This window comes from Galleria mellonella, unplaced genomic scaffold, assembly GCF_026898425.1.
Source record: "Galleria mellonella isolate WM207_F2 unplaced genomic scaffold, CSIRO_AGI_GalMel_v1 utg33, whole genome shotgun sequence".
Classification (NCBI taxonomy): Eukaryota; Metazoa; Arthropoda; class Insecta; order Lepidoptera; family Pyralidae; genus Galleria; species Galleria mellonella.
In genome coordinates this window covers 4,463,252-4,490,086 of record NW_026442079.1, presented here as the reverse complement: position 1 = coordinate 4,490,086, position 26,835 = coordinate 4,463,252, and the positions used below count along the sequence as shown (strand labels likewise).

The following is a 26,835-nucleotide window of genomic DNA, read 5'->3' as shown; positions in this document are numbered from 1 at the left end:
AAAAATATTTTCGTATGTTTATATAAGACGACAATTTAAAATGAAACCTTGGATGTACAAAATTGTAGCTGTTATTTTACATAAAATTATTTTAATGATTAATAAAATGAAATACACTTAAATTGTTCTCAATGATACAAGGTTATATTTAATCATGTTCATTTATTTGTTCCAAAAATAATACATAATAAGGAACTGACTATAGGTACTTTGAATGAATACTACACAACGTATGCATTGCTTGTTTTAAATAATATCAACGTATTCGAGGTAATCAGTCATAATTAAATTATAGGTGCCTGACAATCACACTAACGTGTGGGCCACAATATAATTGAGATACCCTGTGCTATGAGAAACTAAGCAAACGAAGATCCAGGGATCAATACCCAGAACACCCGATTTCGAATGAGCTAAGAAAATTTCATTTCCTATATTGGCTCAAATAAGAATCGAATCCGGGTCTCCATTTCTTGCAATGCATTATATTATAGCCACATTACAGAGACTGTTAAAAATAAATAAATCCAGAATAAAGCATTCACGCCATTTGAAGCTATATATTATAGAATTAAAGCACTGGAGAGAATTTTCTCCTGTATACGACACGTTTGCAACAACATTTCGATACATATATGTATAATGCTAATTATAATTGTAATATATTAAACTCTAACCCATATTTGCATATTAGACCATAATTATATAGAATTTTATTGTGTTCGCGCCAAATCTAAGCAAATATCATTAGCCGAACAGCGCCCTTCTGTTCTGTTGTTTCTTCTGACAATGAGAGCTCGAGACAACGCGTTGAGTTGTCCCCTCAATTAAGTCTTGCTTGGATCTGTAACCCCAAAGTACGATACGATGTACGATAGGAGTGTTATGAGAATTTAAAGGTACCTACACGTATAATTGTTTAATAGAAATACTAAAATTGTATAATAAAATTTAAATAACTTATTTTTTCACTTATAATATAAAAATTAATTAATTAATTAAATTACTAAAATTATAATACAATTAAAACGTATAATATAAAAGTAAAGACTAAAATAATTTTAAATGTTCAATTTGATAAAATCCAAGTTATTCGTACTCATTCACGTATTTGTACTCGAACTCGTAATTCAATCTTGGACGCACTCCAGTAGGTACCTAATCCACTCATACAATTTTTATTGCCAAATCTTCGCTTCCAATCAATTCGTTTATACTTCCCTCAGTTTAGCAATCGCCAAACCATTAGATATAAATACAGAAATATAGTCACATTCATAATAAGCATATTAGGAAAAAACAAGCAGAATGAATAAATTCTTGCATGCATACATTCAAACAAATGATTAATATTCGTACTTAAGGCAGCGTGCCTAAGAAAATTGGTAAATGTCAGTCTTACCTCCAAACTGTAAATTTTGAAATCAAAATAAATTACTTTTGATTTATCTTTCCTGAGTACTCTGGTCCAGAATATTTTTTACTATACAATACTTAATTAAAGTTATTTCCAATTAAAATAATTTGATTTTAGTTATATAACTTTAGGTATATACCTGTACAAACAAATTTCATAGAATTTATAAAGATTCAAAATTTTTATCCTGTCCCTCAAAACAGTTCCAGTGCATTCCATTTTTAAATACAATAGAATTTTGTTTTTTTTTTTCTTTTTTTTTTAAATGTAACCGCTCAATGGAATTGTCTTAAAATTTAATCGAAACACAATAATATATTAATAGAGTATTTATACTTTGGTTTCTAATATCACAGGAACAGGTTAAAAGATTTAAATTTTGTTTAGAGGTTTTTGTCTCGTAAAGATGACAGTTCCATTGCCCCAAACGAAGTTCTGACAACGACGAGTATAATAAACACAGACTACAAATTAGAATCACGTAAACGACTAAATTGAATAAATTTACTAATATTATACGAGAAGTAAGGAGTATTCAGAATCAGAACTGTATACCAAATGTATACTCCATATCTCAATAATTTGTTATTTTCATCAACGGTTTTTTTTTTTTTATAATGCGAAGATGGCGAAAAGGTATACAGCCCGTCAGATGGTAAACAGTCACTGTAGCCTATGGATAACTGCAACAATATAGGTGTCAAGTGCACAGTGCCAACCCTGAAGAAACTGTAATACGTCCTTTTTGAAGAATCCCATTATGAAGAATCTAGGGAAATCCTCAGTAGGGAACTCATTCCACAAAATTCTCATATAGGTACTTTTATAGGCACAACATTACTTTCTCGTGACTTTATTACGCATGTGTTATTAAAGTTATGTCTAAAATTATACTAATTTAAATGAAAATAATAAAGAAAAATTGAGCTGGAAAATTGACTTTGTTGGTAATAGTGGGCTCGTTTCACAAACGTTATTCCCTGAACGTATCTCTAAAATAACATACTAATCTCATAATTTGACGAATGTATTATTTTATGAATCTTCATAATCTAAGTTAATAATAATTTAGACTTAAATCTAGTAGCAATTTAGTTCATACTAAATAACATTCCTTAGAGGTAAAGATTTCGATGTAATATCAAATTAGCATTTCAATTTTAGAGACAAGTTCAGTGAACGTAGTCTTGGAATCAACCCCAATATACCCTGAGTACTAAAACGAGACTAGAAAAATAGTCATTCTAAATAATAAAAAAAATATCTTATGAGTTTTATAATTAATACCCTTAATTGTAAAAAATATTAATTTCCGAAAATTAAATTTAATATCAATAAAAGATTCCATTTTGAGGTTTACACTGATAAAACAATTAGATTGCTACTGTATATGCAAAAATGTTGTTGCATGTGACCAGAGACTCATTCACACTATCCGCTTGGTGTCATCGCTAGAGCACGTGTCAATATGACACTTCTTATAAAACATTATTACTATAAACAAAGAGCGAACACACACGCGGCTTTTCTTGCATACAGTATGAATGTTTCTCAGTAGTCGTATAATTAAATGCCTTAAATATTACGTATCTACCATAAAGAATGCTCTCTTCGGATTGTTTACATCTAAAATATATATATATTAGTAGACAATATGTATACATTTCGCCAGATATTATAAATAAAAACTAAAGACTGCCAACAATATATGTAAAATTCACATAAATTTTCATACAGCATAAAATAAATCCTAGGCAAAATTTATTTCTGAGATCATAAAAATAATGTGTTTAAAACATTTAAAAAGTATACATGCATAGGTTAATTATAATCACATAATGCTTTACAAGCGTTTATACCAAAGTACAGCAATATCTAAATTATCTGTCAAATTTTATTCAAATACATATAATAAGATTCTTAGAAAACTATTGATAGGTAGTAATTTTTAAATTTGACTAAAGATATCTGAAATCTTAGAAAAAGTAATATATAAAATACTAGCGATTCGTCCAAACTTTGCACGAGTAGATTGATAGAAAGACAAATTAGTATTTTATATTAACTTTAATAGGAAATAATTGATACTATGGGTTGCATTATTGTAATTTTCGTAGGCATCTCTATTTTTTTTAAATAATTAATAACCTGTATTACCTGTGTATAATATAACTTTTTATTGATGAAAAAATTTAAAAAAACAGTCAAGTTCTTATAATTACTTAAAAAACATAAATATTTCCTCTTTATAATATTAGTACAAATGTAAAGAAAATTTAATACTGGATTTATATATAAGTTAATTTGCTATCAAAACATATTTTAGATCATCTCTAAACAATAAATAAAACTGTTTAATAGTTTCTAAAAATTGCCAAATAATGCAGATGATGCCAGACATTGGTATGAACGCGCCCAAATTAATTAAAATAGTTGCCAATTACTTGGTGAATTGCACCTCACAAACCGACTCTTTTATAAACTAAATCTTTTAATACTTATAAGACAACCTATTTGTGCCCTTTACGTAGATAAAACAAAAATATATAAACCTGATCAGATTCATACATCTATAGAACTATTATTATAATTTTTATCTTGTATAATATTGATATGAGATACAATATGAAGATTCATAGTAGATATTTGAATGGATGCACATGCAATTGTTGGTGTATAATATCGAATTAGTTAATATTAAAAATATTTCTGATCAGGTTTAAAATTTTACATTTTGTTCATCGTGATTAACAGAGTTTTATAAGATTTGCATGAATGCTTATTCGTCTAAACTCGGCGGGTTATCGTCAATGAACACAACGTGCGATTTTAAATATATCAAAAACGCTAATAATCGATCGTTTTCCGCATCCGAACCCCTGTAACAAAGTAAAAAATCAAACTACATTTAGCAATAATTAGAATATTAAAATTAAACATATCATCTCATAAAAGAAAGATGTAATTAAAAAAGTAGCTATTATGGCTTTTTCATTGCACCTTTAAACTTAATTTATATAGACAATATCTAAATGACTCTAAAATTATTTAAATAAATCAATACCAATACCTTACACAGTATCAAAGTTTGTACTATAGGTACTAAACTACTAATAACTGTTGTTAATTGTTAAAATGAATAAAGATAAACAAACGTTGATACATTAGATATAAAACAAATAAATGGCGACATAGAGAAATGATTATCCTTTCCAATATTAGTCTCAACTAACAGTTAGTCTGGAAAAAATGTAAACAAGCACAACGTTCATTGCAACAGCAGAAGACGATAAAAAGCATCGATTTAACGAAAGGCATATTTACTGTATATTTTACTGAAACTATTAATAACATTAATGAAATGTATTTGTTATCAAAATTATCAAAGCTTAACAAGCTATAACACAACGCCTCTGTTGCTGCAGGTTTCTTATACGTTACGCTTGTTTTTATCCTTTTTATATTAAAATAAATTAATCAAAATAACATAAAAATCTTACTCGACATCGATTTCTATCGCTAGCACGGTATGATGCGGTTTCCCTTCTTCATCGAACCATCTGTAATGTGTTATTTTTATAGTTAATTTCTATAGAACCTTGAATATATTTACATGCTTTTGAGTTACGTCACAGGGCAAGAAACTTACATATATCTCGGATAAATTTCTATTAAGGCATGAAAACAAATTTAGTAAAACTCACTTTAGTATATCAATCAATTGTTAGTATAAGAATAATAAATACTAGAGTATTAGTAAAATATAATATCTCGCTGTTAATCTATAAAAAAAAAAATATATAATAAGAAAGGTATACGAAAACATAACCCAAAATATTAAAAAAAAGATGACTTATTTCCCATATTCTCTGGACACAGCATTTCACATTGAATTTTTTGATAGATTAAAATGGAATAGTACTACCCTAGGGGCTTGCCGTGTATTCCTGGTACAGAATGAACCACTCCTTCCTTGCTTGTGGGTGTCGTAAGAGGCAACTATGGGAAATTAAAGGGTAGAGGGATGGGGAACGTATGGTAACGTCCCGCTTACAAGATCACCAAAGCCTAACTGCGGTTGCCAACCCGCCTGCCTAGCGTGGCAATTACTGGCAAAACCAACATTATGGGGGAGGTCTATATACAGCAGTGAACATTTAACGACTGATATAATAATGATGAACCCTGGATGCATCAGTGATGGATGATTGGAAAGAATGAAGTTGGTATCAAATTCTACAGGAATTAACTAAGATAGGTTTAAGGAGCAACCATGAGATTCTCCTAATAGTATATATTAATAAGACAATTGGGTCATTAATCCCCATTATTAACAATCCCTTTCTCCTTAAAATGGCATTACGTAGTAATATGATAATACTTACATGTCAGCGAGAGGTGGCGAGGTACACAGTGTTGGTACTAGCGAGCGCGGTCGTCTGACGACCCCGGACTCGCTGGCCGCTTGTGCAGAACCCAAAGTCGAACGGACTACGTGCCAGAAAGCGCGCTGGGCAGCCCCAACACCATCGATGCGCTCGATACGCACCCACCCTAACACATTATATGAATATTTAATATGATTTAAGAAAAAATCATATAATAATATGTATTTATTTTTATTAAAGAATATAATTTAAAATTAATTTAGAAACTTTATTTTTAAAGTAATTTTTGATTCAAAGACTCGTCTCATTCTAATGTATGCCGAACAAATGATATTTTATGAATGAAAGAATGAATTAAAATACTCATAGAAGCAAATGGGGTTTTGTGATTTAGAATTATACATATCCCATAAGACAAATAATAATTTAATGTTATAACTACTATTAACATTCTTTCCCTTTGGATTAGTCTTTAAAAATTGGTTTCTTTAAAATTATTGTAATTGAAGCCAATATATAACAATTTAATGATTCTCAATTGTAAAGTATGGCAACATTTACTTAAAGTTCAATCTTCATCTATCTACCATGTCACATTTTAATTCTCCATACGTTTTTAAATCATTACATTTATCAAAAACAAGTATAATTATTTACATTTAGCATAAACATATTTACCAGCTAATGGTGGTTGGGCATCGGGCTGGCAATTTGTACAGTAACATCGCACCTGGCCCCAAGAAACCGCCTGTCGCAATTCAGGATAAGGTAACACCAAAAAGTGCCAATACTTTAAAACCAAGTGTAAATGTTCACAACCTTCACCAGACGCCTCCAATTCCGACTCCAAACTGTTACCATCTCCTGCTTCTTGATCCAAACACAATATACGATTAAGATAATTTAAATTTTCTGCAGACAAAGGCTCCGACCAGAAGTCATCACGACGTGTTGACTCATCTATAGAAGATGACTGTTCTTCGGTTAAATCAGGCAAATTTCCAGTCTCAAGAGTTAATGCATCCATGATTTCATTGTCTAGATTATCCACATCGTTCGCTTCAGGGTAACGATCATTATGTCGTATATTTGTATCACAAAACCATTCGTGAACCACTACATCGTCTCCTTCTTCACCTATTCCAGAGCCAACGCTGAAAGTTTGGCGCAATGTGTCCTTTACATTGCCATTTAGAACATTATCTTCAGTGATACGACTAAAACCCTGAGTTGAATGACTTTTCTGTATGCAACGATTCACCGTTTCATTATTATTGGCAGGTAGGGCAGTGGTATCCGATAATATCAAACTGTGATGTAAAGCTAACCGATTAGGACCATTTTTTCTAATTATAACTTCATCTTTTAGTTCTACTTCATGTGTAACGATATCCGGTGGTGGAGGATCAGAGTTGCTACTTGGACCAGCTTCTATTACAATGGGTTGATATTCATCTTCAAGGAGGTTATCTTGGCTGTAGGCTTTTACTTTGCGTTTTGAGCGCGTCTCTTGTGTTTGTGTATCAGTCAAATTCTGTCGCGTACTCTTATCTTCATTTACTTCTAATTCGGCCAAAGATTCTTCAATAATTGGAAGATCTAATGACGCACCGCTTACCACGACATATGGATGAAGCAATACAGATATCTGTAAACAATATTGATTTATATCAAACACTGTCATCTTTAATCTATCAATCACATCGTAATCATCAAAATTGTGATTGGTGAATTCACAAACTACTCTGAATTCAATAACATGGCTTCTTGGTTATTTTTTATATACTTTAAAACAGATACATAGATATATATTTTGAAAGAAAAACAAAGCGCCGCTAATGGTGCTCGCGATTTCATATTATTGTGTAGTAGTTAAAATTATTTTTTTAATTAAGAAGTCGAGACTGTACATACTAGAGAATCGCAAACAATTCGTTCAACCGATTCCAATAAAACATACACGAATTTGTATGTTTGGCTAAAATCTACTCAATTATAAAATTTTGTTACGATCTATTCAGTCATCTTGACGTACAAATAGAAATATATATATAAGGTCTTATACATGTATATACATGAAATAAGACTAAATCACAAGTAATATTACTAAAGTACAGAATGGATACACCTACTGCCGTTTGCGATTTCAGCTCATCCCCTCTCAAACAAGTGGGAGCTACCAAACTCTATTTTCTAGCGCTAGTTATAACTACATACGCAGAGGGGGGATTGTTAGTAATGCAAAAACCAGTTCTATTGCTAGCAATATACCTTGTCAGGTGAACATCCTCGCGATTCTCTACAAACTGTGATGAATTCGAGTTATATTCATCATGATGGGCTAATTGACCCGCCTTTTCATTCTCACCTATCATCTCTCACTGATGCCAGCGTATACCATTAGCGCCGGCGAAGCTATTCCATTCCATTTCCATTGTCATCCATAAAAAAAATCTATAAACGCACACACTGTCACATATGTCATGTATAGACGTTACCTATGTCTGTAGTTGTGAGTCACGGATCGTGGCGTTTTTATATAAAGTGTTCAGGGTGTGACTATATTATACAATATATAAAATACCTGGTGTACTCGTCCGTAAAGATCTATTAGCGGAAATACATGACTATGGTTTCTAGGTACAGAGCCAATGACGCCGATAATTGTGCCATCGATGTCGACTACTAGCTCGCTGTTAAACCGGAAGTGTATCGACAACACTGACTGTTCGTTGAGCTCTTCGAATGCCGCCGCCATTTGACTATTCTTCTGAAAATTTAATAATTGACTAATTAAGTATATATTTTATACATTTTTTTATACAACTTAGAATGGCAAACAAGCTGATGGCCCACCTGATGAAAAGTGGTAACCGTCGCCTATAGACATGAGCAGTACCATGGACATAACAGAATATATTGTTTCACCCATGATACTCCCCATGCGTTGACATTTTTGAGGACTCAGGTGATAACACCTAAGAGGAATAATCCTCTGTACCCTGTAAATTCACGCCATATCCCACCCTTCAAACCGAAACACAGCCATGCAAATAACTGCTTTACGGTTGAAAAACGAATGGACAGAGATACCCAAGCAAACGACTTTTGTATAAAGTCATAAATCTAATGTCATAAAATAAATCTGGTACATTCACGTACAGTAGGTTTTTAAAGGAATTTCATCATGCGAGCGCCCAGGAGGCTTGTTATTAACACTTAAAATCTGACAATACAGTTGATACAGAAGCGCTATTCTCTAAATCTAACTTCTAACCTAATTATTTAACCCTAATTTAGCCCCTAACCGTCCAGTGCTGAACATAAACCTTGCTCATGGGAAATTTTGTTAGTAGTTGCCATTCTTGGTAGGCGGATTGGCAACCGTAGTTAGGCTGTAGAGATGTTTAAAGAGGGACGCTGCTGCTCATCCCTCGCCCTCCCTTAGTCGCCTCTTACGACACCCACGGAAAGGAAGGGGTGGCCTGTTCTATGACGAAACCACACTTATTTTGATTCCTTGCAGGAAAATAACTACAAAAGAACTACTTACAAATGTGCCATTATCGTGTATAAGGTCGCTGGACACCACCCATATGGGAGGTTCCATGTGCATCGCACAATGCGGTAACGGCTCTGAAGGTAAAGAGCCAACCGCACCGAGAGACACGCTGCCCGACCACTCGCTAGCCACTTTGTCCACGCGGAACTGTCAACAAAATAATTTTCAAATCAAAAATCTTTCGATTGATTCAAATAATGTAATCAAATTTAACATTTTTATACATATTTAAAGTTTTTCGCAAATTCGCAAATCACTACAAAAAAATTACTTGTATTTAAAATATTAATTATATCATCATCATCATTTCAGTCATTATCCATCCACTGCTGGACATAGGCCTTCCCCATAGACTGCCATAAGGACCGTATATACACTGTGAAAATTAATTTCTATTTTTTTATGCAACTTAAAATGGCAAATAAGCTGGACGGCCCACCTGATGGAAAGTGGTAACCGTCGTCTATAAACATGAGCAGTATCATGGACATAACAGAGTATACTGTATCGCCCATGATACCTCCCTTAGTTGCCATTCTTGAGGATTCAGGTGTTATTCCTCTGTACCCTGTAGATTCACTGCCATATCCCATCCTTCAAACTGAAACCCGGCCATGCAAACACAACTACTTCACAGTAGAAACATGGATGGGACAAAGGTACCCAAGCAAACGACTTTTGTACAAAGTCTTCCTCTGGTCTTATATAACTTGATGCAATTGCATAAAACAATCAGATTATAAAGAGCTATTATTACAATAGTAAAAATATGGTACACATTCGCAAAATTCGTTTACAATTATAAAATTTGAACGCGTTTAAAAAATAATTTGCACTTGCAAAATTTACTTGCATTTAAAAAATCTTGTACATAAATGATTAACTTGCACTCCGCTTACAACCTTTGCTTGCACTTGCATAAATTAAAATTGTAAAATGACATTTAATGTCTAGTATAAAAAAAAAACAGCAAAATGAAACATTTGTGTTATAGTTTCAGATATATACTTAGTATTTTGCATTTAAATAAAAATTGACAAAGTCGTCGTCTTGCTTTTTACAATAAAAATAATGTGTACGGAAACACTAAGAACTTGTCCTTGGGAATAGCAATTCATAGGGATACTATGTGTTGTTTGTCTTCAGGCGATGATTTCATTGAATGACCTCCATTTGTTTGCCATTTCAAATTATACAAAAAATATTATATAGTAAATTTATGTACATATATTATGTAATGTCTGAATCGATTTTGATTTTTTTCTTTTCTTGCACTCAAGACGATATACTCCTATATTGGTTGCATTTATTTATTTATTTATTCATTAGTATAAATATGTGTACATGGCGGACTTAATGCTAAAAGCATTCTCTCCCAGTCAACCATAGGGAAGTGTCAGAATACTCGAATGCGGTACTACTAATTATTGATATACATACATACTAAAATTACATATATAAACGAATAAATATATATGAATAACAAATATACTTACACATATATGATATATACTATATTATACATGAATTTGGGAATAATATAAAGTACTTCTTGCGCGGATAAAAATAAAAAGTGAGCGTGAACGCTTTTTTTGAAAGACGGTTTAGTCGTTGCATATTAATTTTGTCTTTATTTCAAGTATTTTTATAGAACAAAATATTATACTATTGTAATATTAAGACCTGGTACTATACAGTTTAATAAGTAAATATCGCTGTGTTTTAATAAGTCGCATCTGCTAAACGAATATAATAAAAATAAACATATGCACCGTTATTATTTTTAAATTTGCAATATATACATTACTAATAACATTCGCATAGCTATTTTAATTCGCAAGTTTTATATATATATGAAGCAGAAGTGAAATTGGGCATCTTAACAAAAGTGTGATTACTATATACTTAAATAACACTAATTTGCTTTAATTATAGCCTTCAATGTAAATTTAAATAGGATACCGTTTTAGAGTATTTATTAATAGTATATATCTCAGAAAAACAAACTGAAGAATTTAACAATTAATTTATAAGAAAGATTATTTGCTCAGGGAAAACATTTCCCTTTGTGGCTCCTTACCCGAAAATTTCGTCCCCTCCTCAGCGGTTGACTAACAATGGCAATACCATCTTTGTATCCGGTTGTTCGCACTGCTACTGTGTCTGTAATAATATTAGTCACAATAATTAAAAAAATATATACACTTTTTAAATAAATTAACAAATTTTGGACTAAAAACTAAAACGTCTTACAAGCCTATTTTAATTGGATGGTATATTCTTTTGAATTTATAATTTACCTCAATAGAAAAAGACAACGCTTCATTAGCAAAAATATATTTATTACACTATTAGTATTTTTGTATATAATATAAAAATATTTGTATTTACAAGACACATCAAATAAAAATCCCAAATTATAATTTTGTCACTTAGAACTAAACTAAATAGAGAGAAAACATTAATAATATAACCAAGTATATTTAGAAACGTTTTCTTCATAACATCTCTCCAAACAATAGTGTTGAAGTAATAATTTATTTTTACCTGAGCTACACAACTTTATATTCTTTCCATGTACATAATGAAACGTATATGGCAAGGGATGTCGCCGTCGCCTGGGCTCCGTAGTAACGAGGGGCACTGTCGACACCGTGTTGCTCTCAGTTTGCACAGTATTACTCGTTTCAGCACCAGCCACTAGACATTCTGGATTCACTTCGGCACTTGAGTCGTTGCTTATTACTTCAATTGCAACAGGTTCAATTATTTCAGTACTAACTTCTACAGCATTGGCAGCAGATGACGGTTCCGCAATTGTGGTACTAGTGTCGTTCATGCAAATTGTTATAGGCACCGCTTTCGAGCACTCGTCGTTTGGGACTGTAAATTTTTTTTTTTCTTTTTATTTGTAACATGGTAGAAAAATAAATTTTTTTATAGATATATCGTTTGTACAATTATGCTTAACGCGGTCTCCTGGAAACTGCAACTATGTGATTTCATCACAAAGAATTAACTGACCTAACTTCATCCTCTGCCTATCATCAGTCATTCGTACTCCACCAGCGTATACCAATAGCCCGGGTCGGGTTACAATTCTATTATCGCCCATTGAAAAAAAATATGAAACCAAAATATATGATTTATTAATAAATAGGCACTTACTGGTAGTAGGTAATGCATTAGCCAAATTAACTCCTCTAGATACGGCTTGAATTTTAGTAACTTGTCCAAATATTTCCATAACCACATACACTTTCTGTAAAATAAATAGAATTAATAAATAAATACGTTTTTTTAAATAACAACAAAAAAGTAATTTAAATATTTGAAAATGGAATTCTCTAGCCAATAGACAGAAATTTATCAACTTTGTATTCTTTAGCGGAATTTATTAAATTTCAAAGATATATAGAATATATCACAATACACTATAATAACTGCTTAACTCTAAATAGGCATTCTTTAAAAAATAATAAAACAACAGGTACCCATATATTTTACTCACATCAGGCACTTTATCGAAAACCATATCGAGTAATTCCGAGTTGTAATAGACAAGCACGCGAGAATCATTAGTCTTTTTAAAACCTATACGGTCACCGGGACGTAACCATTCGAAAGAAGGCACGAACGACCGAACATCTTGTTCGCGACTACTGTTACGTGAATACTTCATGTACCTTCCTGTAAATATTACAAATCTGTATAAATATCACAAATTATTTTATTACATAATTATAAAGGGCATGGACTTTATTTTATTAACGTACTAGCATTTATTTACGTCTTCGTCCGTGTGACCTGGACATATTCATAGACAGGAATGAAATTTTAATAAAATTCAAATAATAAAATAGTATGTGTATATCATATTCCATATGATTGCTTAAGCCTTTAAGGCGGGGAGGGGGGAAGGATTGTTAGTAATGAGGTCTAATAGTCCCATTGCTAGCAATATACCATCTCAGATCGACCTCCACGCGGTTCCCCCTTGATACCATCATGGTTAATTCTTGTCGAATTCATCATGGTGGGCCAACTGACCTGTATCCATTCTCACCTATTATCTTCCACTGGTACCTCGTCGGTGTATACCGATAGCGCGGGCGGGGTTACCAATCAAGTTTCACCCATTAAAAAAAAACATTATGGCGCCAAATTGTTACAAACAAACAAATTTACTTATATATTTATAATATTAATAATAAAGATTTTTACCATCAATATAAGCTGTATAATGTGGCAAATAGCAAATAGAGGGCGGCAAGCTGCGGTTGACGTGAGCGTTTAGTATGTTGATGTCCGTCACGCCCATACGAAAACTGCCCGCGTAACCGTACTTACACTCCACTATTTTTATCTGTAAATAAATAAACCACATATGCACGCGACCATAGTCAATTATATTTTATTTTGTATATCAATTTTATATAGACATATTTATAAACAAAGATTCCCTGGAGAACAGCCGGACTGTTTTAATATTGCATTTTTTTTTTAGTTAAATCTAATAATCCAATTAAGGTTAATAGCACAAGAAAAAAAAAATGGAAATAGAAAATTATTTTAACAACAATGAAGATAACAGAGATTCAGAGACAATATTCCACAAATATTTTAAATAAATTCAATGATTATAAAGGTACTAATGTTGCTTATTCATTATTAAGTTCTCCCCAAAACAAAATACATTTTTCTACTAATGACATTATTAATAAGAAAGCTATATCTATCCGACCATATATATAACTAAAAATCGTGATAAAATTGTTACTAAGATAATATAGACTTCGTTTTTTTTTAATTTAGAACTGACCTCAAATATTTCACCAAGTGCTAGGTGAGCGGAACTGAACACTAACGCAGCCATGGGATCAGGAGTGAGTCGCCGTGCGATAGAATAGTCATGCATCAAACAAATATTATCGCCGGAGTATTCAGAGAAGCTCCTAAAAAGACATAAAATACACTTTTTTACGATATTTAGAACAGCAAACAAACTGACCGCGTAACAGCACTAAGGACATCACAGAATACACTATATGTAATGCCCATGTACTAGTACAATTCAAACATAATGTCTCACCAATATGGTGGCGGCGGAGAAGACAACGCTCTCGAGTTACTCAGCAAAGAATTGTCCGAATTCGTGCATCCATTGTAGTTGAAAGCTCTTTCTTCATTTTGTAATATTGTGACCTGGAATATAATATTTGTAAATAAAAACTGAGAAAAAAATACCACTTATTTTTCAATTTTTATTATTCACTATATATCGACACAAAATTTTATTTATAATAAAATTACGATGACGCTTTCATTTTCATTAATAATAAATAGCAATTTTATATAACGAAAATATTAAAATTGACTTATCAAGATCACACTATTAAACATCTTGATTGTAAAAAACTAATACGAAGTTACATCACGCATTTCAATTTATCCAATAAAATTAATATACACTAACCTGCGTGCATTGCCCATAGAGATCGACGACAGCGTAAATGTTGAGATGAGGCACATACCAAGCTTTTCCCATGTCCATGCCATCAAGATAATAGTGTAAGCTCCGGTCTGCGTGCCACATCATACCTGTATGTGTTAATGACAGCTATTTATTGAGTACACACAATATTATTAAAATTAAGTAAATATGAGTCATTTTCAACAAGTGTGAGTTCTGACTAATTTCGGTGAACTTGTTTTATTTAACTTCTTCAAAAAGTATTTTATAAAATGTTTCCTTCTATATATTGGGGGCATCGGCGTTTCTGGGAACTCCAAGTTAAAAGCACAGTTGAAAGGTTTCAGCAAAGTTGGACAGGGGTCAGACTTGCTGAAAAGCACCCATATAAATTATACACCAATAATTTTAGGGTTAACAGTATTGTTAAATGACAGCAGTATCTTTTCGAAAATATTAAATAGTAAATTCCTTTTAAATTCCCACGAATAAGTTCACACTCTCACCATTCTTTCTGGTCTCCCCGAAAAAGTATACAGTACAGAGAGATACTGAGTAAGAAGGGAAAGACCCTCGAAACCAGTTTTCATATGTACTGATTGTAGACATAAAATCGTATTAAGTATAGTTGGCAATCGGTTCTCTCTCTAATGCACAAGGACCTGGCGTGAAGATATAAACGCTTTTGCAACTGCGCCCATATGGAAATATTTCTATTTTCCCTGAGAAAATATTGTAATATTATTATACCAAACTTCTAAATCAACAGATATAGAAATTTTTAAACATCCTTTTTTACGTGCAAAAGTTACAATAGTGTAGGTAGCTAGCTCACCAACACGGCTTCCAACGGTAAGAGTGTCGAGATCGAGCGGATATCCGCTCCGCACGCATTCCCCGTCTTTCATCATGGCAGCTCCGCTCAATATATACGTGTCCCAGTTGAGGTCTGTTGCAGTTCCAGCTATAGCACCAACGCCGCCATTCGCTTCCAAATCATCTGGTCTGATCGCTGTGACACCTGTTGATATTGTATCAATATTGTTAGCGACAATTTTTTTAATACGAAAAAAATAAAAAAAAATATAAATTTTTGTTGTAACTTGTTTTTTTTTTAACAGGGAGCAAAAAAGCATGCGGCACACCTGATGGTGACTACCGCTACCCATGAGCATCCGCAACACCGAAGGAATTACAGATATGCTGATAGCCTTTTGAAAAGGAATATGCTCTTTTTTTGAAGGTTTCTGGTCACTAAAATCACGACAAGACTAAGTACAAATACCTAAACAAACTAATAGACAAAATAATGAAGAACAATACAACAACTGACAAATAAAATACTTAACCTATAGACATTACAATCATAAGTATAAATAATTATTTTATGTCTAGTTAGGGACGGGAGGCCTATGTTACTATGGAGCAGTGGCCAGTTAAGGGCTGGTAAAATAAATAATAAAGTCGCATATGCATACCTATCTCTAGGCTCCCTATCCAGCAGTCCACCATCTTGTCTATTCGTAGCTCGAACATGTCGCACTCTCGGAGCGGTCTTGAACTGAACAGTACCGCATCGTTGAACTCCGAGTACACGGTCGCCCGGGATGCAGTTAGACGGTTACGACTCAAACGAGCGTTGTGTCCGTGGACCCGGTGGAAGCACATTTCACTATGGACATAATTGAATTATTAATCAATATCATTACTAATAATACAATAGAAGCTATTCCCATGCATGATAAAATTTATTAAGTCTACATACGAAACTAATTTCATTTCCATCGTCACAAAATCTTTACGATAACTGATATCGCAAAATTTTGATGTTGTCGGTGATATGACCCCATCGACGATGATAATTTTATTATAAAATCATGTGAAGCACGAAACTCTCTTCATTCATGTACCTATTGAGTACATTAGAAAATCAGACTTTACTATGAAGAGCTTAACAAAACCCTGTCTAAATTATTAAATATTATTTACTGGGTGTAATAATGTTAATATAAATATAAGGCAGACTTTCATTTGTTCATACGTAAAAAAGAAAGTTTTTCATCTCTTACACTGTTTAGCCCTTTCGGCCAATTTGTTCCCTTTATTACTTTTTACAGCGTTTTAGAAATGAAAAATAATTGAAGCAAAACAAAATACTTTGACGACAAGTAATTTTTCCTCATTCTATTACTTCTTGAGTATTTTACTAATTACTTCACTGAGATAAATATATTATAAAAATAATTTCCCTTACGGATATATTGTTGCATTGGACTCGGTGGATAAAGGTGATTCAGGTGATAACATTGGTGGAGGTAAATAAGTGTTGACTATCGTCGCCTGCGCTACCCGCCCGTACAGATCTGTGAAAACATATTGATGTAGTTATTATAAGCCATATATGTTATTATAAATGCCATTATATGTAAATTTAAAATTATAATATAAATTCAGCCTCATATTTTGAAAATTATTTAAACTGTAATAACAATAGAAAAATTAAAAAATATCATAATGTAATAACTAATAATATTTAGACATATATTAAATAAAATATCATAACTGATTAATCAAAAAAATATTATAAAAATATATCAAGTAAGACATTTTAGTATTTTTTTTATTACAAACGCAAACTCACCGATTATGCCAAAAACATGTTCGGGTATATTAAAAGCGGCTGGACCTTGATCCACGCCATTAACAAAAAAATGTAGAATGCCCATGTCCTTTCGCATCACGCCTACCGTGTCTCCTTCCTATAAAAATAAATACAGAAGTTCAGTTACACACAATTAAAATATTTATGTTCAGATAAACTAACAAAAAAATACATTATAAATATCTTACCACCAATCTATTTAAATTTCTAACATATTGTGGAATTATTATGGTTCCGTCCCGTATAATATCTTCTCCGGTCATTGCCCAAGTGCCGGATCTAAAATTTAGAAATATAAATATACAGGTGTGAAATTTGTTACGTATACAAAATGACACTCCTGTCTACTACTATATAGCTATAATGGAACAAGATGATGCACCTACCATACTTTCCTTTTAACCCCATGGGTGTTTATTCTATGATACCTAATGTATTTTACAAATGTAATTTAGAAGGCACATCCGTATTGGGTTATTTAGTTTCTTTAAAAAATATAATATATATTAAAAATTTATTTAAGTACAAAAGTATATAAATAAATAAAATCTATATAAATAAATAGTTTTTTTTCTTTAAGAAATAATAAAAGAGAATGTAGAATTTATAGAGAGAATTAAATTAAGAGCGTTCATAACGTTTACTTACCGAAGTTTGGAAACGTCGCAATTATCTGTCAATTTTCAAAAGCAATTTAACATTTTTCAATATGTCTGATAATTTAAAAAGCGCTCTGCTAGTGAATTAAAATCTTCATTATAGAATATATATACCATTAAAAATTTCTCACTCACTTTATATTTACTTTGAAACTTTTCAAATACATTTTTGCCATCTAAATCCAAATTTTCAGTGACAGCTTTTATAATAATATTATTGCATGATTAACGATTTACATTGCTAGCAGAGCCCTTTTTAAAATATTCAATCAGAAACATTGAAAAATCTTTAATTGTTTATTAAAATTGACAGATAAATTTGCCACACATAGTTACGAACGCTCTTTATTAAGATCTTTATTGTAATTATATAAATTATTATAATTATAAGTATATTATTATAATTTCAATAGTAAAGAAATTTTAGGATTGCAAAATTTTTATAATTTATATAGATAAAGAAATTGTTGCATGTCTCACTTTGCATTGCTCATTTTGTATGGTATCTGTATTTCATTTGAAGAATTCTGCGTGACCCCGATTTCAATGCTTCCGGCCCACTTCGGAATAACGAGATCAAGCCGCACTTGGAACAATTCATTTGTTCTTAATGTGCGATTGGTCATCACTATTCCGTTATTGAAGAATTCGAAAGCACTGCAACACAATATAACAATATTGTTTTTTTGAATAACCGCAGCTTTAGATATAACATCAGAATATACTATGCCGCCGTTTGGTTCGCAGCAAAACCAGAGACAATAAAGTTTGAAGAATAATATTGATGCATATTATTTTAAGATAACTCATCTTATAGAATAATAGAAAAAAGTGAATGAATTCTTAAAATCGGAGAAATATGTTTTGAGATATCCTTTACAAAATTTTTAATTTTTTTATAATATCATTGAATGGTTATCGAAACATGAAGAAATCGTATATCAAGTTTACAATGAAGGAAACAAATTTATAAATTTATTCCATCAAAAACTATTTAATTGTATTTAAAAAAATACTTACTTAGGCCTATGAGCAGTCTTACCATCGTTAATAATAATAACATTCGAATCACGCAGCGAATGAAATAAAAGGCTCTCTTCATCTATTCTAGGTCTAAATCTACCTGTAATTGCAAATTAAATATTATTATTGAACAAATATCACTAATATATAAATTAATGCAGACAAACTCTTAATGAAAATAAAACTAACTAGATGCCGGCAAATCTGGAGTATTTGCACGGACCGGTATGTTGCTGATATTACTATCCATGTCTTCACATGGATCAACAATTGTGACCTGAAAAAGAAGAAAGTAATTTACTTTCACATAAAAATTACAAATAAACATCTTACGTAAAATAAGGCGGTATTTTATAAGTTTAAAATCGAACTTAAACACGAGTAAATCCTATTTCAAATAATTTTTTTACCAAAACAAAATGCACTAACGATACAATGACAAAACACAGTGATCCGAGCGAACAATGACCAGATATTAAATTTAGGTAGTATTCACATATATATCGAGTCAATTGTTGTTAATAAATTTTATTAAGTTAATATCAAATGAACAGTACGTCCTAGTTTAACATGTAATTAGATACATTGATTATACAATGCATATATTTATCGCCACTGTATCATGCAAATATCTCACTAATATAATAATATTGTAATTTGATTATATCTGTACATAATAGTAAAAAAAAATATGGAAAAGATTTAATTAAGAGCAATAGAGGCCAAAACAAAATTTTTTAATGTTGTCTGTCTGTCTGACATATGAATACAAGTGTTTGTATTGTGCAGACATTGAACCTGCAACTATTCGTAGATAAGGGGCGGTGTGTTAAACCGCTACACTACCAAGGTCGTCAAATTATATATTATTTTATTATGGAAAAAATGAAGAGTAAATAAAAGGAAATTAATGGTAAACGGTACGTACTTTAACAGTCATGCCGTACAAGTCAACAACACCCCAAACTTGTGGCTCTACTTTATCAGTTGCAACACCTTGATCTACGCCATTGATAAAGTAATGCAATTTCCCATTACTTTTCCTCATCATCCCTACCGTGTCACCTTCCTGTAACAATTCATTATTATATTATAGATAGATAGATACTCTTTGTTGTTTCCTCCAAAAGATTACAATAGTATACTAATTATAATTATAAACAATTACAAGAAATAATCACAATGAGAAAACAATGGGCAACCTTATCGCTAAAAGCGATCTCTTTCTTAGGCAACCTTTGGATGGAGAGGAGTAATTATAAAAAAAAATATAACATATTTATTATTATTTCCTTACAGCTTAAAAATAATTTAATTGGCAATCATCAAACTGTCTTTCTTCTATTTTCTGCTACCAAACAGCTGTAATTGAATAGGAGTTTCGATTTGGTAATAGATATATAGTGTGATAACAAAATAAAAAAAAAATTAGGAAAAATAGTTAATTTTCGTATATTATTTGTAATAACTATCTAGTAAACCTATTGTATGACGTTATGTGTAAAAAAATGTATAACATACTCGAAGTTCATCAAGGTTGAAATTCCCGTACTCCATACAAGTACCGTGACCATTCAATAATACTTTGCAACCGGACATCATGATTGTCCCTGTATCCATGTTTGTCATTGTAGACGGAAATCTTATTGTAGCTGGATTATGCGTGGTTACACCGACCTGTGTGTGACAATTATATCGACTTATAAATTTCATTAATACAATACACAATAATAGTGGGAAAAGATTTTTAACAACAGTCTTAAAATCATTGCTATTAGCAAAACTTCCGTGTGGTTCACCCTGGAAATTAACGTGGTTTTTCTTCTTGAATTCGAACCGATGGGCCAACTGACCTTCATCATCATCATTCTTTTCTTCTCTGTTGCTCCGGCATTATATACCGTTAACATATGCGAATGCACTATTCCATTTTCATCCATTCGAAAATACTGACCTTACTTAATCCGCACCTATCATTTTACACTAGTACCCCGCCAGCATATACTGATAGCGTACACAGAGTTACCAGCCAATAAGGTATAAAAACACATACATAATAATATCGACCCCGAAACACAGACTTTAACGTGATGAATGCCCAGTACTTCATTTATACCAGCATACAAATTAAATCTGATGTTAAATCAAAAGCATTAAACGTGTATGTAGATGGACTGTAGATTTAATAAACAGAAAAGTCCTAAAGATCTCCATCTAGTTGCTTCATCCACTTTCATAGTTATTTGGTACACAGCTTTTCAATACCTCTATACTACCACTCCATTTATCAACCAGTCTATCAATACGTATTTCGAAGAGTTCATTATCATAAAGAGGCCGATGCGTCATGACCACGCCATTATTGTAATCGTCTAGAGGGCGCGCCCTCTCTGCTGACCTGCAATATAATCATTCCAGATTAGACAAGTGTCATACAAATCTAAAAAGCGATCAATCAATCAGACTTTAAAAGTTTATACAAATAATTATAGAGACACTGCAAATTAATTATTTGTTAATGTCATATTTTTTTATTTTGCAATTATTCTTTGTTCAGAATTTATTTCTATTTATTAAACAGATCCGACGAGGGCATTTCTATTCAAATACAATATTATTTTCTTTCAATAAAAATCTTAATAAGATTTAATCAAATATTCCCAATTTTTAGAATCATAGTTATAATATAAAATGGACATTCCTTACTTATTATTAGCAGATAGTTTGACTAGAATACCACATCTTGGATGAAAACGTAAACGGTCTTGAGCAACTGTAAAATAAAATAAATTGTAAATAATTAAAGTACGCAAAAATACTTTATTCATTATGAAATCTTAATATTTGTTTAATTACTTAGCGCACAAGCTCCTTCAGAAGTCATAGGAATAAAGACGTCCCTGGTTTCTTTAGAATATGAATCGGTTGGAATTCCCGTTTCCATTTCACTCGATGTTAAAGTATCATCATTATTTGGATCCTCTTCAATCTGCGTTAATAACATTCAATGTATTACATACACAGCTAAGTAAACAAATTATTCATGATATTTCTGATAACACAAGGCAAATTGGCCTCAATTTAATGTTAACATGTAAAATTAATTTTACTTATATGTATATTAAAATAAAATAACATGAAAATTAAAAGTTCCATCAAATATCAACAATCACCACTATGTACATAGCTGTTCAGGTATAAACTCCCAGGCTATATAATTCATTGTAAAAAGTAAAAATATTTAGGCCATTATTTCGATCTTGCAAGTATAAAAAACGCATGTCAAATGTATATTTTCGACTTACTAGCGACGAACGTAAAATTCAAATCCTCGGAATGTGATCAAGTCTATTACAAAAAGTTGCCACATCTGACATTAGGATCATTATTTTGTTTTTAATTTAATAAAATGCATATTTAAAAAAATACAAAATTAAATGGAAATCATTTCCTATCTTATACTTATCCTAATATCATATGTTTCACAATACTCGAGAATGTTCTGGCAGAATAAAAACATATACCTATATTACTAAACGAAACAATTTGAAATATTAATAATACCAATCCTATACAAATGTTTATTCAATAATAATAATAAACAGAATAAAATTAAGCGAAATCAAAACCAACATACCTGATCTAAACTACTTTCCATAATCGGCCTCATTCCATTAGAATGAGTTATAGAAACTTGCACACACTGTCCATATAAATCTATCACTGCAAACAATCTTGATGGCAAGTCTTTTGCTGCAATACCAAGGCACCGTCCATTGATATAAAACATTAATTCCCCCTGCAAAAACGAAATATCAATAAACCATAATAACTCTCTGCTGGGATCATTCTTGATAAAAACCATATAGCCTACTGTTATTAACTTGATCAGGTAGCTTGAAATACATACAAATACAAATAACTTTATTTTGTATGATAAGTAGTTAAAAGAATAGGATATAATATTTAAATACTGTTCACACTCTTCACCAGAGTCTGGCATGCCAAATTCATTTAATTATTCTATGATCATAAACAAAAAGTCATATACATTTTACAGTGGCAACATATTTACTTATTAACAATATATGATCATAATATTATTATAGTATTAATCATTAAAAGTCCTCTGCTTAACACAGGCCTCCCCCATAAGGGACAAGGGGGGTTTTGCCAGTAGTTGACATGCTTAGCAATCGGGTTGGCAACCAAAATTATTGTTTGGTAATGTTTTTAAAACGGCTGCTCACGTAATCCTGAAATGTGAGGCTGTGGCTCATCAACGTTTAGAAATCCTCGGAACGGTGAAGTCGCTCCGTGAGGCCTGTGAAGAACCTAGGAAGCTTCTGCGCTTCTGGGCGGAGCTAGGTTGGCTGTACTAGCCACGACTCACACGCACAAAGGCCCAAATGAGAGGCTAAGCGCGGAAAACAGAGTCTTTCTCACATTCACATTCACATGTTTTTAAAAAGATGCTGGTGTCTATCCCTCTACCATTGCATCCCCTTAATCGCCTCTTGCGACACTCATAAGAAAGGAAATGGTGGCCAATTTAATGCCAGGACCACACAGTTTATCTTATTATAAAAATAATCTAGTGAAATAACTGGTTTACATTATATTCAAGATCTAAAGTAATTAAAATATTTATTAACTGAGTAAAACCATTATAGAGTATTATTTTGAGTTTTCCTTTTGAATTAATGCTTTGTGCTGTGCTCCCTCTGTCCCATCTTAGGATACACCAGAGATATAAAGAATTGTATAGCATTCACACACAGTTTGAAAAAGAATCTCAAATAAACATTTGCCAGCCCCCTCCCCTTCCCCCTTTATACCTATGATTCTTCATACTTCTGGATAAAATTCTAAACTGATTTAAATATAATCTAAATCTGAATCTAAATGAGATTGCTTGACGCCAGTAAACATGAAAGTATAATAAGTAACATCAACAGACAGTTTTAGGGAAAAGTTGTAAGTATAATCTTGTGTATAATTAAACTATCCTGGTAATCCAATCAACTAACCATATTCTTAAATCAAATCCAAAGTATAAAGCTCTTTAATCATTAGTAACAAAATACTAAGAATTATAACTAACCTTATTTGTTCTCATAACTCCTAAGCTATCCCCTTCCCGAAGAGTGTCTAACTCAGGCCCATATGAGTTGACTAGAGTTACACCATCTTTAACTATAGAACTACCTGACATAATCTGAAATTAACATGCAACATGATATTTATTGAAATTATATATAGCCTTATCTAGACCATGAAATTGCCTTAGTCGCCTTTTACAACACCCACAAAAAAGGAAGAGATCACCCATTCTATACCTGAACCAAATGGCAATTAACATATTTATCATTTATTTCAATCCTATTAATATCTTTTTAATTTTTAAATTGACCTATTAACTCCTTTTTTCTTTCCTTACTCCCATCCTTATTTCTGTTTAACAATAACATAATAGGTCCTCTTTACTTTTAGCATATCTATCAATAAAAATATAAACTCTTATATTTTAGTACCAGAGGGAGACTTTGTACAAAAGTCTATTGCTTTGGCACCTCTGTCCCATTCGTGTTTCAACCGTAAAACAGTTGTATTTGCTTGGTTGTGTTTTGGTTTGAAGGGTGGGATATGGCATAAATTTACAGGGTACAGAGGAATAACATCTAAGTGAATGATAATGCATGGGGGGTATCATTGGCGAAACAGTATACTCTGTTATGTCCATGGTACTGCTCATGTCTATAGGTGACGGTTACCACTTTCCACCAGGGCCGTCAGCTTATTTGCCATTTTAAGTTGTGTAAAAAAAAATAGTTGTATTTAATCTTTGCAATATCAAGGAAGCAATTGTTACATAAATGTCTGATGAATCATTGCAATTAAGAAAAAAACATCAATGAGAAACAGTTTAAATATGTTCTAAATCTTTACCCAGGCTGTATTGCGCAGTTTGGTTGCTGTGGCTGGAAGCTCCATGTATTCAGGATCTAATGTTGTAACACCGATTTCTAGAGAGCCATTCCATACATTTACCTAGGAAAAAATTAATATATGATATATTTAATTATTGTTGAATTAAATAAATATAATCATCATCATTATATCAGCTTTTAACTGTCCACTGCTGAACATAAGCCTTTTACAGTTAGGCTTTGGAGATGTTTTAAGAGGAATTCTGCTACCCATTTCTCCCTCTACCATAACCGCCTTTTATGAAACCCACAGATAAGGAAGACCCTACTCTATACCAGAAACACACGGAAAATTAAATAAATATAAATTGAACCAATTACATGAGGTAAATATATGTGATTTACTTATATTTGTTATAATTATATATTTATTCTTAAAAAACAATATTTGTTCTTAAAAAACAATAAATTCTATTAAACATGGTTTTAATATTAATATACAAAATTCATCAGGTGCAAAGTCCCATTAAGAAATATGCTTACAAGTGTCTTAAATTAAGAATGAAAAATAAATAGTTATCATAAAGCATAAGCATTTTCAGATACTTACAATAAATAAAAACCTAAATGTCTAGATATATTTTTTTTAAAATGCACTCACATTTGAGTAGTTTTTAAGTCACTGTGTATAAAATTAATAGGTTTTGAAGTATATGTGTAATACACTTATTTTTTTTAATATCATATTAAAGTAACATAATCATAGCAACATGTTGTTGCAGAATGATGCTGACTTTACACTATTGATATTTATTTTATATTGATACCAGACAAACAAAATATATAGATGCAATATATTATATGAAAAAAGGATAGGTTTAGACATAACTAACAAAACTTAGGTAAATGAAATACAATATTGAGATAAATTAATTCATTAAATAAAAGTTTTGATTCTATTTATTATATAATGTTTGTGTTTTAATACAAATACAGGACTGGAATCATAGAATGTTATTATAAAATTATTTATGCAAACATAAATAAATATAGGTATATGTTCATCAATCTCTTCCATGTGGGATTAATTAAATGATTAGTATTTTATTACTCCTGTTATTTTAAACAGCTCATTAATAATTTTTTCATTCAATAAATTAGGCTTTACGTACACTATAAATAGAAACAAAGAAAAATCAATGTTTTAGAAGCAAGTTAAGGTACATAACTTACCTTTCTGTCTATGCATATTTCAAATATGATATCGTCCCTAAGAGGTTCGGCACTGAGAATGAGACCGTGATTAAATTCTACGAAATTCCGTATGGCTGTGGAATTATTGTTGAAGAGCGTGACTCTCTCCCCGCACCTCCGGTGAAAGCGCATTTTTTTAGGTAAATTATAAATATATACACAAAAAAATTACTTTACAAACTGGTACATAATATCATAATTAAAATCTTTCTGTCGCACATCATTATTCACTTTATTTACACTTCGAATACAGCAACTTAGCACCCATTTTAATGATCATTACAAATAATATCCCTAATTAAAACAAAGACACACTTAACTAATAATAAATTAATATCTAGATTTAATAGCATAATAAAGCATTATTGTTTTTAAATGAATATCATTTAAAAACAACATAGAGATTAAATAAATTTTAGTTTTCCGACAAAACCGATTGGAATAATGAATGAAGACGAAATTTAACA

At 31.5% G+C, this 26,835-nt stretch overlaps 1 protein-coding gene across 2 annotated transcripts; it reads right to left on the bottom strand.

Moving 5' to 3' along the window:
• Positions 1-142: 142 nt before the first annotated feature.
• On the bottom strand, positions 143-26,835 carry LOC113520264 (neuralized-like protein 4). 2 transcript variants are annotated; one of them, XM_052896472.1, is made up of 32 exons: positions 26,797-26,810; positions 26,348-26,662; positions 25,134-25,235; positions 24,289-24,402; positions 22,822-22,983; positions 22,041-22,173; positions 21,891-21,957; positions 21,450-21,582; positions 20,706-20,861; positions 20,113-20,253; positions 19,374-19,461; positions 19,182-19,284; positions 18,642-18,818; positions 17,691-17,781; positions 17,482-17,599; positions 17,095-17,203; positions 16,319-16,512; positions 15,676-15,861; positions 14,844-14,968; positions 14,460-14,572; positions 14,190-14,322; positions 13,592-13,733; positions 12,879-13,057; positions 12,536-12,629; positions 11,915-12,250; positions 11,448-11,530; positions 9,359-9,514; positions 8,390-8,575; positions 6,484-7,453; positions 5,803-5,971; positions 4,918-4,977; positions 143-4,296 (listed from the first exon to the last, which is right to left on the bottom strand). In XM_052896472.1, the coding sequence occupies exons 2-32, from the start codon at positions 26,498-26,500 to the stop codon at positions 4,197-4,199; spliced, it is 5,073 nt and encodes a 1,690-aa protein (XP_052752432.1). In that variant the 5' UTR covers positions 26,501-26,662; positions 26,797-26,810; the 3' UTR covers positions 143-4,196. The 2 variants fall into 2 exon arrangements, with proteins under 2 accessions (XP_052752432.1, XP_026761342.2); XM_026905541.3 differs by having other exon boundaries at positions 26,348-26,835.

What these genes read in the sequence shown, in the direction of transcription:
- LOC113520264 (XM_026905541.3), bottom strand. Translation starts at nt 26,500, where the DNA reads ATGCGCTTTCACCGGAGGTGCGGGGAGAGAGTCACGCTCTTCAACAAT. An exon ending in AATGGAGTGGTAGTATAGAG is followed by an intron (nt 20,862 to 21,449) that starts GTATTGAAAAGC and finishes TGTCACACACAG; the next exon opens with GTCGGTGTAACCACGCATAA. An exon ending in TCAACCTTGATGAACTTCGA is followed by an intron (nt 20,254 to 20,705) that starts GTATGTTATACA and finishes GAATTGTTACAG; the next exon opens with GAAGGTGACACGGTAGGGAT.